The 14,521-nt window shown below is 38.2% G+C and overlaps 2 protein-coding genes across 3 annotated transcripts in view; both read right to left on the minus strand.

Annotated features, from left to right (window-relative positions):
* The window catches only part of LOC106874055 (uncharacterized), a 122,182-nt gene extending 117,232 nt beyond the window's left edge, over positions 1 to 4,950 (minus strand). The window contains exons 1-2 of the mRNA XM_089352676.1: positions 4,691 to 4,950; positions 926 to 1,237 (exon numbers count right to left, since the gene is read on the minus strand). Coding sequence (XP_089208802.1) covers positions 926 to 1,237; positions 4,691 to 4,946 — 568 coding nt within the window. The 5' untranslated portion in view covers positions 4,947 to 4,950. The remainder of the gene's footprint in view (positions 1 to 925; positions 1,238 to 4,690) is intronic.
* LOC106880794 (neural cell adhesion molecule L1.1-like) overlaps positions 1 to 14,521 on the minus strand; it is a 537,440-nt gene that overhangs the window by 416,341 nt on the left and 106,578 nt on the right. The window lies entirely within an intron of this gene.

A 14,521-nucleotide genomic window follows, 5' to 3' on the forward strand; every position in this document is an offset into this window, starting at 1 on the left:
AAACTTCTTCTCTAGTTCTGGTAGTGACTCAGCATAGAGGAGCTCTCAGGCGCAACCTGTCTTGAATTCCTGTGTCATTGCCTGGAAGACTATAATAAATAGGAGGGGGCTGAGAACTGAACTTTGGTGGACCCCTACCTCTACCCGGAATTCTTCATTGTACTCGTTGCCAACCCTCACCTTACTGACAGTGTCTCTGTACATGGCTCACACAGCTCTCACTAGCCATTCTTCTATCCCTAGTTTCCTCATTGATCACCAGATTAGGGATTGGGGGACCCTATCAAAAGCTTTCTCCATGTCAATGAAAGCCAGGTACAGAGGTTTATCTTTGGCTAGGTATTTCTCCTGCAGCTGTCTTACCAGAAATATAGCATCAGTGGTGCTTTTCCCTGGCATGAACCCAAACTGCATCTCATCTAAACTGACTCTCTCCCTAATTAGTTGGGCTATGACCTTCTTCGTGACTTTCATTACCTGATCCAACAACTTGATACCTCTGTAATTATTTGTATCTAAAGCGTCACCTTTACCTTTGTAGCAGTTGACTATGGTGCTGCTACACCAGTCGTTGGGTAGGACTCCTTCGTGTATCACCTGGTTAACAATACAAGTGACTAGGCTATAGCCGACACTGCCAGATATTTTGAGCATCTCTGCAGTGATTCCTGATGGGCCTGGGGCTTTTTAGTGTGTATTTCTCACTTTACGATGAATGCAGTTTTGTTTACCTTCCAGTCACTTGACAGTTTGGTATAAATGAGACCAATACACTAAGTACTAAACTCAAAACATAAGCACGGGGTCCATCTAATTGACTAAACCCTTCAAGTACCCTAGTATGGCCACAGTCCAATGACTGAAATAAATAAAAGAATAATAAAATAAAATCACACACTTGACTGTGCAAAACATTATTACTTACCAAATACTGTAATACTGAACATACTTGTATGGCTAGAAGAACTGCAAATAATGCTCATGTTGTCTTCATCTAAACTGACATTGGTTATACTCAATGTACAGATTTTCTCTTGGCAACTAGTTTCTTGACGGCTACCAAAATATTTGGAATAACCTTGGTTGACTACTCCACTGTATTTAGCAATGACTGCTCCATTTCCAGTATACCAAAATGTTGAAGCACTATTACCATTTGTATTACATTTCAATGTGAATTTTTTATCCTTTATCGCATTTGGTGTTTCAAAACTTGGGTAAAGGTTCCCAATGTCATCTAAAAGACAAATTATTACAAAATAAATCAAGCATTATTCACCAAATGACAGAACATTTTTAATATAAAACAAGTCAGTTTGATTGTAGTCTATTTATAAAATAATAAAAAATAAACTGATAATATGAAACAAATATTACATGTAAAAAAAAGGTGTCTTTTATTCTCTAGGATACAAATTAAAATCAACCAAATCTCATTGGCAGATATTTTATGGAGGAATGGGTTAAGTAGAGTGATTGGGAACAAGAATTGTAGTTAGATAGCAAGGTAAGTTTGACAAGTGACAACACAATATCTCTAGTTAATGCTTTTAATGACAACTTGATACATAGAGATTTGATAGCATATTAATAAAAAAAAACATCCCTTGCAAGAATATAATACTCCTTTCCTGTAGAATAATATTGAATTGTTACATAATTGATAATCAACCTGTTTTCCAATCCCCTTTCTTACCCTCACTACCATGCTCACTGTATCGCTGCTCCCCCCCCCCCCCCAATATCCACCCACCCGCACCCACCCCCACCCCACACCATCCACACCCCCACAATCCACACCCCACCCTATTTTTCTAACCCCTTTCTTGCCCTCACTGCCATGCTCACTGTATTATGAGAGGGGCAGGGTATTTGAGAAGAGGAACTTGTGTCAGAGGATGGAAGATTAGTGTGACAAAGACAGAGAGACAGAAGCAGGTGTCTTGCCACAACAGAGGGGTCATTAGAGAAGTGATGACTTCTCTTGAAAATGGACAAAATTTAGCATCTTTGTGTTATTGTGTAGTTTCAGAAAAAAGCCTTTAGCCCCCAAGAGCACTCATGCCAATATGGTTCCTACATTAAGGGATGACACTCCTCCATTATCAACAGTGCAAAAGTGGATAGCTGAATTTAGGTGGTGAATGGAGAGTATTGAAGATGACCCAATGTCCAGACATACTGCTACTGCCACCTCTGTGGAAAACATAGTTTGTGTTCACCACATGGTGATGGATAAATGTGACTGATTATAAGTTAAATAGCTGACACTATTAGCATATCCTTTGGGAGAGTTGAGAATATTTTGCACACTGAACTTAGCATAACGAAGGCTTCTGCTCAGCAGGTGCCTCAGCTTCTGACATCTGATCAAAAGCACACCAGGCTGATCATATCATGGAAAAATCTGACAGCTAGTTTCCTAACTTTGAGCCAGAGAAAAGGAGACAATCCATGCAGTGGAAACACTCCCCTCCAACTGCTCCAAATAAGACCGAAGTTGTTTCAACTGCAGAGAAGGTGATGACTTCAGTTTCTTGGGATGCAAAAAACATTGTTTATTGACCATCTTCAAATGAGCTACACTATCAACAAATAGTGCTATGTCAGCTTGCTGAGGCAGTTACAAAAAGCTATCTATCAGGACCAAACACCCAGGAAAACTGACAAAAGGGATCTTTTTTCATCAGGACAATGGTTCAGTAAACAAGACCTTACACACACACACACACGCGCACACACACACACACACACACACACACACGAGACATTTTTTAGATTCTGACAAGGCTTTGATGAGCCTGGGTCTATAGTAAAAGTCACTACTCCAAGGTGCTGTGGCACATATGGTTGGAAAGTATGCTTCTCAACTGTATAGCCACTCATACACTTATGTGTGTGCATGTGTGTGTGTGTGTGTGTGTGTGAAAGAATGAAGAAACAAAAGAAACAGTAAGATGATACATACTCTTTTACTTGTTTCAGTCTTTTGACTGTGGCCATGCTGGAGCACCGCTTTTAGTCGAGCAAATCGACCCCAGGACTTATTCTTTAAAAGCCTAGTACTTATTCTATCGATCTCTTTTGCCGAACTGCTAAGTTACGGGGACATAAACACACCAGCATCGGTTGTCAAGCGATGTTGGGGGGACAAACACACACATACAAACATATACACACACACATACATATATATATACATATATACGACGGGCTTCTTTCAGTTTCCGTCTACCAAATCCACTCACAAGGCTTTGGTCAGCCTGAGGCTATAGTAGAAGACACTTGCCCAAGATGCCACGCAGTGGGACTGAACCCGGGACCATGTGGTTGGTAAGCTAGCTACTTACCACACAGCCACTCTTACACCTATGTTGATTTTATTAGGTATTTCTGTTTATTTAGAAACCTACAAGGAATAGGTCATATTACAGACACTAAACTATAAATTTTACAGGGCACAACCTTAAAGTTGACACTGTTCCGCTAAATGCAGAAAATTTCTGTCTTGCTATTGCCTAAAAATACACAGTTTTTCCAGTTTTTAAAGCTCTGTAACATTTTTCTCCAATCTTTTTCACCACACCAGGATACCTTCATAGCAATGAGACTGGAAGACTACATTATAAGAGCCGATTTTCAGATTTTTTACTAACTTTTAAAAAACGTATATTTTGCAAATGAAAAAACCTAGATCCAATAGTATGAATGAATGAATGTCTTGACTACCCTAGAAACAACAACAATTAACTTGTTTATCTAAAAAACCAAAAAGCGAAGAATAGTAACATAACTTAAATTTTGTCCACAAATTCTTCTCTTGACCAGTAGGGTCATAAAGTCAGCTTTTAGTTATTTTTAGAATAGTATCCACTATGCAGTTGAATAAAGGAACCAAAGAATAATATAAAAAACAAGAATACATATTATTTTCAAATAGTAGAAAATCTTTAGCAAAGTAAAAACAGTACTTATCCATATTTTTCCTTAATTCAAGTTTGAATTACGGAAAAATATGGATAAATACTGTTTTTACTTTGCTAAAGATTTTCTACTATTTGAAAATAATATGTATTCTTGTTTATATATATATATATATATATATATATATATATATATACATATATGTATATATACATATATGTATATATATGTATATATATATATATATATATATATATATATATATATATATATATATATATATATATATATATATATATAATGTATGCATGTATGTGCATGTGTGTGTATGCACATGTGCATGCATGTGTGCATATTGAGGAATGATTTGCTGATAATCAGAAATCCAACCTCTGTACACCCTAAAGATGAGGTTTAATGCATTAAAATATTATACTTCTCAAATTTTTAGAACAATTATCAATTGTTAATTTCATCACACTAAAAACAATTTATGGATAACATAATAGTAACTAAGTCTCTCTTCTGCAAATCAAACATATAACCTTAGCCATAATATCGCCATTTCAATATTACTGGAATAATATCAGGAAGTAAGTTATGAATATTAAAATATTATTTGTAGTAATTCTTAGTCACAACTATCAAATTTTGTGAATTGACTGAATCTCAAAGTTAGTTTTTACAGAAATATATTTTGTCTTTGATCATTATATCTTAATATGGACAGAAAAATATATAAAAATGATTACTATTTGGTACTTACTATATAGTGCTATTGCTTTAAATTTCATCACCTTGTTAGTGCTCTTACAAATAGTTGTTATCTCTCCATGTGAAAGGAGTGTGATGTTCAAGATGTTGACTTTCCCAGGAAGTACATTTGCTTCAAAGTCTTGAGTTTTAACAGGTAACCAACCAGGACTACTAATTTGATATAATCTGAGTATCCAGACTGTAATGCTTTCATTTGCAATAGGACATTTAAAAGTTACTTCTTGCTTTATCTTGACAAATTTCATGCTACCATCTGGTGTTGCAAGAGAAACTGAAAGAAAGGAAAACAAAACCAATATATATATATAATTCCAAGAGAGTTAGAGGTTGTGAATACAACAAACTAAAGGATAATATCTATCACTATATTGCTGGTAGAATACCCAATTATTAATATAAAAGTGTTGTTTATTGCTTGGCAATTACACTACTGAATGTAATAAATGGGCAAGGGTAAAAAGTTGGTTCACCCTTAATTTATGGGGCAAGAAGAAAATGGAGGGGATCAAGAGGTGGTATTCATCAACTGTTAGACATTATATTATGTCTATTTATTTATTTTAAACAATTATAATAATATACATAGGATGGTAGTTAGCGACTTCAGTATCAGGGCTAAATGGATGCCCAGAAGACGACAAGCTTGGAGGAGAAGGGTCTGGAGGCTAAAGAACCTGCGAATGGACAGAGATTTAGAAACATATTACTTGAAGCCTTTGATGAAATAGAAGGGGATATAGCTTCACACGGTGTAGAAGACAACTGGAGTTTTCTACGGGACAACCTGCTGAGGGCCACTGACCAGATCTGTGGATGGTGCAAAGTCCCCTCTCAATCCAAAATAACATGGTGGTGGAACAATGTTGTTGACAGGGCTATTAGACAAAAGAAACAGGCTTGGAAGGACTGGAAGAACGGTAGTAGCAGGGAATTGTATCAGACTGCCAGAAGGGAAGCTAGCTGACAGGTTTATTTATCCAGAGGGGAAGCAGATAAGAAAAAAATTGCCAATGTTCTGTGCCATGAGGACCAAAGACTTGAGGTAGTTCGTGTTGCAAGACAGTGTGTGAGAGAGAATTGTGATGTCATAGGAGAGAAATGTGTTTGCATGGATGATGACTCACTTGCACTAAACGAGGCTGCAAAGAGAGAGGTTTGTAGATGCCACTATCAAAGGTTGCTCAATAAAGAGAATGAATGGGAGAAAGAGAGTCTGTCGATTGTCGACTCAAAAGAGGGACCAGCTATCCGAAATGACAGTACTTTGGTAGATAATGCAATTAAGAGTATGAAGACAGGAAAGCCCCTGGCCCATCAGGAATCACTGCAGAGATGCTTAAACTATCCGGTGGTGTGGGCTATAGCCTAGTCACCCATATAGTTAACCAAGTGATACACGAAGGAGTCCTACCCAATGACTGGTGTAGCAGCATCATAGTCAACTACTACAATGGTAAAGGTGACGCTTTAGATACAAATAATTACAGAGGTTGTTGGATCAGGTAATGAAGGTTACAGAGAGGGTCATAGCCCAACTAATTAGGGAAAGAGTTAGATTAGATGAGATGCAGTTTGGGTTTGTGACACAGAAAAGCACCACTGATGCTATATTTCTGGTAAGATAGCTGCAGGAGAAATACCTAGCCAAAGATAAACCTTTGTACTTGGCTTTCGTTGACATAGTGAAAGCCTTTGACAGGATCCCCCAATTCCTTATCTGGTGGTCAATGAGGAAACTAAGGATAGATGAATGGTTAGTGAGAGCTCTGCAAACCATGTACAGGGATGCTGTCAGTAAGGTGAGGGTTGGCAACGAATACAGTGAAGAATTCCGGATAGAGGTAGGGGTCCACCAAGGTTCAGTCCTCAGCCCCCTCCTATTTATCATAGTCCTCCAGGCAATAACAGAGGAATTCAAGACAGGATGCCCCTGGGAGCTCCTCTATGCTGATGACCTTGCGTCACTATCAGAACAAGAGGAGAAGTTTCAAGTGGGGAAGCAAGGATTAGAATTGAAGGGCCTTAGAGTCAACCTAGCTAAAACCAAAGTCCAAATAGGTAGGAAGGCAGACAAACCACAAATCCCTTCAGGTAGATGGCCCTGCTCAATCTGTAGAAAAGGTGTAGGTAGAAACTCTATAAGATGTATCCAGTGTAAGGTATGGACACATAAGAGGTGCAGCAATATCAAAGAAAGACAAACTGGGAAGATAGTTTTTGTATGTGGCAGATGCTCAGGACCAATAAACGCTGTAAATGTGCAGAAAACAACTTCCACCACATTCCAGGAAGAAAAACTAGAAGTAGTTGATAGTTTCCATTACCTCGGTGACCAAGTTAGTAGCTGGGGACGGTGTTCTGAAAGTGTAGCTGCTAGAATAAGAATAGCCTGGGCAAAGTTTAGAAAGCTCTTACCTCTGCTGGTGACAAAGGGTCTCTCGCTCAGAGTAAAAGGTAGACTGTATGACACATGTATATGAACAGCCATGCTACATGGCAGTGAAACATGGGCCGTGGCTGCTGAGGACATGCGTAAGCTCGCAAGGAATGAAGCCAGTATGCTCCGATGGATGTGTAATGTCAGTGTGCATACTCGACAGAGTGTAAGTACCTTGAGAGAAAAGTTGGACCTAAGAAGCATCAGTTGTGGTGTGCAAGAGAGACGATTGTGCTGGTATGGACATGTGGCAAGAATGGATGAGGATAGCTGTGTGAAAATATACCACACCCTAGCGGTTGAGGGAACCTGTGAAAGAGATAGACCCAGGAAGACCTGGGATGAGGTGGTGAAGCACGACCTTCGAACATTAGGCCTCACTGAGGCAATGACAAGTGACTGAGACCTTTGGAAATATGCTGTGCATGAGAAGACCCTGCAAGCCAAGTGAGAACATAACCTGTGGCCTATGCCAGGGATGTAGCCAGCCCACTTATGCGTACCTTTTCTTCATTGGACACTAAACTCTGCTTGCGAAGACCTGTTGTGGCAAGTGAAATCGAAATCGAAATCAAATTCGATGACTGGCACCCATGCTAGTGGAGCGCTAAGAGCACCATCCGAGTGCGATCGTTGCCAGAGCAGCTGACTGACTTCTGTTCTGGTGGCACGTAAAAAGCACCATTCGAGCGTGATCGTTACCAGCATCGCCTTGCTGGCACTTGTGCCGGTGGCATGTGAAAAAAACATTCGAGAGAGGTCGTTGCCAGTGCTGCTGAACTGGCTTCTGTGCAGGTGGCACGTAAAAAACACCACTTGAGCATGGCTGTTGCCAATAACACCAGAATGGCCCTCGTGCCGGTGGCACGTAAAAGTACCCACTACACTCTCGGAGTGGTTGAGATTAGGAAGGGCATCCAGCTGTAGAAACTCTGCAAGATCAGACTGCAGCCTGGTGCAGCCATCTGGTTCGCCAGTCCTCAGTCAAATCGTCCAACCCATGCTAGCATGGAAAGCGGACTTTAAACGATGACGATGATACATACATGTATAATAGGTTATGCTTTGCATATATAAAAATACCAGTAATTATTAGAATATAGAAATTAGAACAGTTTCTTACAGCTGTTTCAGTCAAGAGGTCAGAGTACCCCACATGTTACTTCCATCCCTTCTGTGAACAGTAGTATTTGGTAGATAAAATTAAGGTACTTGGATGTGCCTCTAGGCTTGGTCAGAATGTTTAGAAAGTTCATAGGGCTAAGTTATGTATATAAATACATACACATATACACACTCCTATATATACATATATATATATATATATATATATATATATATATATATATATATATATATATATATATATATATATATATATATATATATATATATATATATCTACGTATGTATATGCATTTAATGGAATCAGTTATTATTATTATTATTTTATTATTGAGTGAGAGAGCAGTGCATGCCATCAAAGTGACATTGGGGTAAAATATACGAAGCTCATTATACCCATCATGACTACCAGTCTGATAAGGGTATACGAGGCACATGCATCACAAACATATGTGCGCGACATGGTGATCTCATGTCAAGATAAACAGCGCATGACCTCGCAGGTGGGACCCAGTTAGAATTTTCTTCAGGTCGAGTAGCCCATCCTGCACAAAAGGTCCCTGAATAAGGTTTTTTTAATGATGTTCAACAAACTACCAATGTTTCCAAAGGTGAATTATTCAAACCCCAAAGAATTCTTCTCAACACATGGCTATGATGCTCCCCCACTACTTCTGCTCATGATCAGAGATGCACATATCGTCAGCCACCAAGATACATGCTCAACTGGTTAAGGTCAAACAACTGACAAGCAAATCTGTGGTGTTAAGCAGAATTTTTGCTGTAGCCCATCTTTTATACCAAAACAAAACAATGTACATGATAACACTTCCAATCGATTAAGATCAGAAGCCATGAGAACCACTGCCTGGTACTGCATCAGGGTATTTATTATTTTTATTATTATTATTATTATTATTATTATTATTATTATTATTATTATTATTATTATTATTGTTGTTCAGAAGTTTTATTTTTACAACGTGCTTTCACTTCACTACCGAGCGCAGCTCTGTGCGCCTTGGGTATGTGCTGTGGTTTGCTGTGGTGCTCTTATGTTTACTGTATTGAAAGTGTTTTGCGTAGAATGTGTGCAGTACCCAGTAGTGCAATTTTCTGTATGTTATATATATTTGTAAGTCCTGGTGTTTTTGTTATGTATTTGTCTGAATATTTTTTTATTATACCTAAGGCACCTACTATGATAGGAATTGTTTCTGTTTTTAGACTCCACATTCGAGTTATCTCTATTTCCAGGTCTTTGTATTTTGAAAGTTTTTACATTTCTTTTCGAGAAACGTTGTCATCTGCTGGTATTGATACATCAATTAGAAAGCATTTTTTTTCTTCATGATCTTTGACAACTATATCTGGTCTATTTGCCTTAATTTCTCTATCTGGGTGTATTGGCATATCCCAGAATATGGTTGCTTTCTCGTTTTCTGTGACCTTTTCTGGCGTGTGTTTATACCATCTTTTTTCTGTTGTTATTCCATAGTGTTGGCATAGCTTCCAGTGTATATAGGTCCCAGCTCTGTCGTGTTTGTGAATATATTCCTTCTTAGCCAGGACTGGGCAGCCAGAGATAATATGATTTATTGTTTCTTGTCCATCTCCACATATTCTACAGTTACTTGTTATATTTCTTTTCGTTATGTGTTTTTGGTAATTTCTGGTGGGGAGGCTCTGGTCTTGTGCAGCAATTAAAAATCCTTCAGTCTCTGCTTTGAGTCCTGAGCTTCTCAGCCATTGCTGGGATTTTTCTCTGTCTATTTCTTTCGCATTTAGTTTAGCCCAGTATTTACCATGTAGGGGCTTTTCTTGCCATCGTTTTATCATGGTCCGTTGCTGTTCTAGTTTTAGTTTGGATTTCATTTGTTTTATAGCTTTTGTTGTTTCTTCTTCTTCTTCTTCTTCTTCTTCTTCTTCTTCTTCTTCTTCTTCTTCTTCTTCTTCTTCTTCTTCTTCTTCTTCTTCTTCTTCTTCTTCTTCTTCTTCTTCTTCTTTTTCTTATTTGTTAGGTAGATTGATTTCTTGTTTGTATTTGTCAGCTTCCTTAAATACTGAAAACAGTCTTTTGTTTTGCTCGTGTTTTGTGGCTATTTGTATTAGCTTCCCTTGCTTCTGGAGTAGGTATTTTTGCAGTCCTATGGTGGTTATTTTATAATAGTTTTCTAGCTCTATAAGACCCCTGCCACCTTCTGTGCGTTGTATATATAGCCTTTCTATGTCAGATTTTGGGTGGTGCATCCTATATCCTGTCATTATTTTTCTTGTTTTCCTGTCTATTTTACATAGTTCGTTTAGTGTCCAGTTAAGGATGTTGTAGCTGTAGCTTATAACTGGGACAGCTAAAGTGTTGATACCCATTATCTTGTTTTTAGCATTGAGCTCTGTTTTTAGTATTGATCTAACTCGTCTATAGTACTCTTTCTTTATTTTTTCTTTCATTTGTGTATGTTGTATCCTATCTAGTTCATTGACTCCTAAATACTTATATGGTTGGCTTTCGTCTAGTTCTCTTATTTCATTGGCTTTATCTAGTGTTATATTGCTACTTTTAACTAATTTTCCTCTTTTCAGGGTTGCTTTGGCACATTTTTCTAATCCGAATTTCATATCTATTTCCTTGGTAAAGCCGTGTACTGTCTGTAGTAGTGTTTCTAGTTCTTTGTCGTTTTTTGCATATAATTTTAGGTCATCCATATATAGAAGGTGGCTGACTGTTTTTCCGTAGCATTTGTAACCGCATCCAGTTCTATTTAGCAATTCGGTTAAAGGTGTGAGTGCCAGGCAGAACAGGAGTGGAGAGAGCGTGTCTCCCTGGAATATTCCTCTTCTAATGGGGATGGCTTTCGTTTTCACAAGTCCCTCTTTTGTTTGGAGCTGTAGCACTGTCTGCCATTTGTTCATTGAGTGCTCTATGTATTTTATGATAATTGGTGCCACCTTGTTTATGGCTAGTGTTTCCAGAATCCACGTGTGGGGAACACTGTCGAAAGCCTTTTGGTAGTCCACCCAGGCCATACTGAGGCCTTTCTTCTTTCTGCGGCTGTCTTCAGTTATGGCTTTATTGATCAATAATTGATCTTTACAGCCGTATGAGCCCTTGCAGCATCCCTTCTGCTCTTCTGGAAACAGGTTGTTATTTTCCAGGTGTTTACTCAATCTCTGCGATATTATTGCAGTAAAGGCTTTGTAGATCGTAGGGAGACAGGTTATAGGTCTATAATTTTGTGGTTTCTCTGTTTCCGTGGATTTGGGGATTAAGATGGTTTTCCCTTTTGTGAGCCATTCAGGCATTGTCTCTGGCTCTGCTAGTATGTTGTTAAAGTTTTCTGCCAGCTTTTTATGCATTGCTGGCAGGTGTTTTAACCAGAAATTGGGGATCCTGTCGTGTCCAGGTACCTTCCAGTTGCTTAGTCTTTGCAGTGTCTGGGTTACCTCTTCAGTTATTATAGGGGCCCAGAGTTGCTCAGGTGCTAAGTTCGTTGTTTTAATGGTCCTTTTCTGGGGTTGTTGCTTCACCGACCATATTTGTTTCCAGAATTTCTCTAGTTCTTCTGCTGTTGGTGCTGAAGTAATGTCTATTTTATTTTTACCCAGTTCTTGGTAGAGTTTTTGGGGGTTGGATTTGAACTGTTTGTTTTGTTCAAAGAAACGTTGGCGTTTCTCATATCAGCGGATCCTTTGTGCTTTGGCAAGGATGTCTTGCTTTAGTTTTTCTTTTGCCTCAGGTAAGTCTTTTTCTGTAATGCTGTATTTGTACAGTATTTTTGTTTTCTTCTTGTTACTTAGTAGTGTTGATTGTTTACTAATTTCGTTGAGAATCGATAAATCTTTTCTCTTTTTTTAAATTTTGTTTTGGATGTTATTTATCCACAAGGTCTGTTTGGGTGGTAGAACTCCTGTTCGGATGGGTTTGAGTGAGTATCCTGCTTCTTTTGTGGCTGCAGTGGCTGCCGCATATATTATGTCATTTAGCTCAGTGATATTGCCTGTTGTTTCTGTGGTTGTTAGTTCCGTGACGGCCAGGTTTATGCTATTTATTATTGATGTTGTTTTATTGTCTATTTTGATTTTTGGGAGATATAATCTGTGGTCCATTCTAAGATCTGTGGTTTTCAGTTCTTTGGTTATTTTCATTTTCATAGTATCGTAATTATTAGGTTTCCCTTCGTTATTTCCAGGCTTTATATTTGTTTTGCCTTCCTTTTCATTCATATGTTTGTCTGTGGTGTTCTGGTTTGGTGCTTTTTGTACACTATTATACATCTCTACGGTCTGGGTTTGTTGTTTTTTGTTTACTTCGTTTTTGCCGGAAATGTTACGTTTGTCCTCGTGTTTTGCTATCTCAGTGTTTATATTATTATTTGGCATTGCTGTGTGACTACTATCTAGATTTTCCTGAAGTATTTTTCCTTTCAATTGTTCTATTTCTATTTCTGATATTTTTTTTGCTTTTAGAATATATCTTCTTATGTTAGCTAGTTTGTTAGGGTTCATTGTTTTATCGAGGTCTATATTTACATTATTTTTCTTCCATATTTTATCTGTATGTGTTGTTGCGTCTTCGTTTTTTGGGTAGAGCACTGCTGTGAAATAGGCGTATAGTATCGAAATATATTCCTCACGTGTCCATTTATGCCGTTTTGGTTTTGTTTGCGGGACATGAGGAACAACGTCCGGTCCTTTATTTTGACGGTCATCGTTTTCGTAGGGTACCGGTTCGTTTATTTCTGTTGTCAGATTGTTTTGCACGTTCAGATCTTCATATTTTTTTCGTAACAAGCTTACAGTACGCACTTCTCGGTTGTTATTCTTGGGTGTAATAATACCGGTGTTATTTAATCTGTTTGTAATTTTTTTGTACATGGTGTTTTGGGGTTCGAAGATGGTTTGATTTTGATGTAACACGTGTGTTTACGATCGCTGTGCGGGTAGTGGAGGTATCAAGTTAAAATACATCATTATATTTGGAAAGATAGAAATAAATTTCAATGAGTATTACTTACTCGGATATAATCCAACCTTTTGTCAGCTATTTTTTGGCTCAATGCGATGTCTTTACTTCCGATGTTTTTGGATAAGTTTCGGAGCAGTGATTTATCGTTCTCACATGTTAAACTTCCCCGATGTAGTCTGTTAAACTTCTTAATTATTATTATTATTATTATTATTATTATTATTATTATTATTAGGTGTATTATAATATTCTTATTAGAGAAAGTATAAAAAGAGAAATAATAGTAGAATTTAAATAAGCAATCTAGTTTGAGGGTAGTTCAGTACTACCCTCAAACTAGATTACTTATTCAATTCTACTATTATTATTCTACTATTATTATGCTACTGTGTGGAGGCGCAATGGCCCAGTGGTTAGGGCAGCGGACTCGCGGTCATAGGATCACGGTTTCGATTCCCAGACCGGGCGTTGTGAGTGTTTATTGAGCGAAAACACCTAAAGCTCCACGAGGCTCCGGCAGGGGATGGTGGAGAACCCTGCTGTACTCTACGTTAAGGGTACACGTGTCTGTGGAGTCCTCAGCCACTTGCGCGTTAATTTCACGAGCAGGCTGTTCCGTTGATCGGATCAACTGGAACCCTCGTCGTCGTAAGCGAGTGCCAACAAAACAAATTATGCTACTAGCAGAAGAAGAAGAATGCGGGAGTGTTATGATAGTAGTAGGATGTTAAATGGTCAAGTGCCCTGAAAGTGATTTGTTGTGGATGGTGGTAGTGATTGAATTCTCGAGATATCTCTTTTGAATGTATTGCTTATAATATTTGCATAGGTGTTATTCTAAACAGCAGTAGTAGTAAAGTAAGGAAGGAGGTGGCAGAGAAGAAGAAGAAGATGTATAAGAAGAAAGAGAAGAGAGAATAATAAGGGAATGCGGGATGGCATGATAGTAGTAGGATGTTAAATGGTCAAGTGACCTAAAAGTGGCTCGTTGTGAATTATAGCAGTGATTGGGACTGCTTTTAATGAATTCTTGGGTATCTCTTGAATGAATCATTTTTAATATTTGCGTTTGTGTTATTCTTAGGCCGTGGTGGATATGTCGTTTGTTGTAGCTGCGTTCAAAATAAAGAGAGTCTCCTAACTAATTCGTTGGCTACAGGTTGTATCGTCCCTGAATTGGTAGAGGGGAAAAATTCTGAAGCTTGGATTTTTGTTATTGGCGCAAATGTCGATGTGTTGGCTAAATGCTATTTTTCTTTTTTGGGGAATTTTGATCTGGGATCTGTGCAGAG

Source organism: Octopus bimaculoides, chromosome 5 (assembly GCF_046866305.1).
Source record: "Octopus bimaculoides isolate indiv1 chromosome 5, ASM4686630v1, whole genome shotgun sequence".
Lineage (NCBI taxonomy): Eukaryota > Metazoa > Mollusca > Cephalopoda > Octopoda > Octopodidae > Octopus > Octopus bimaculoides.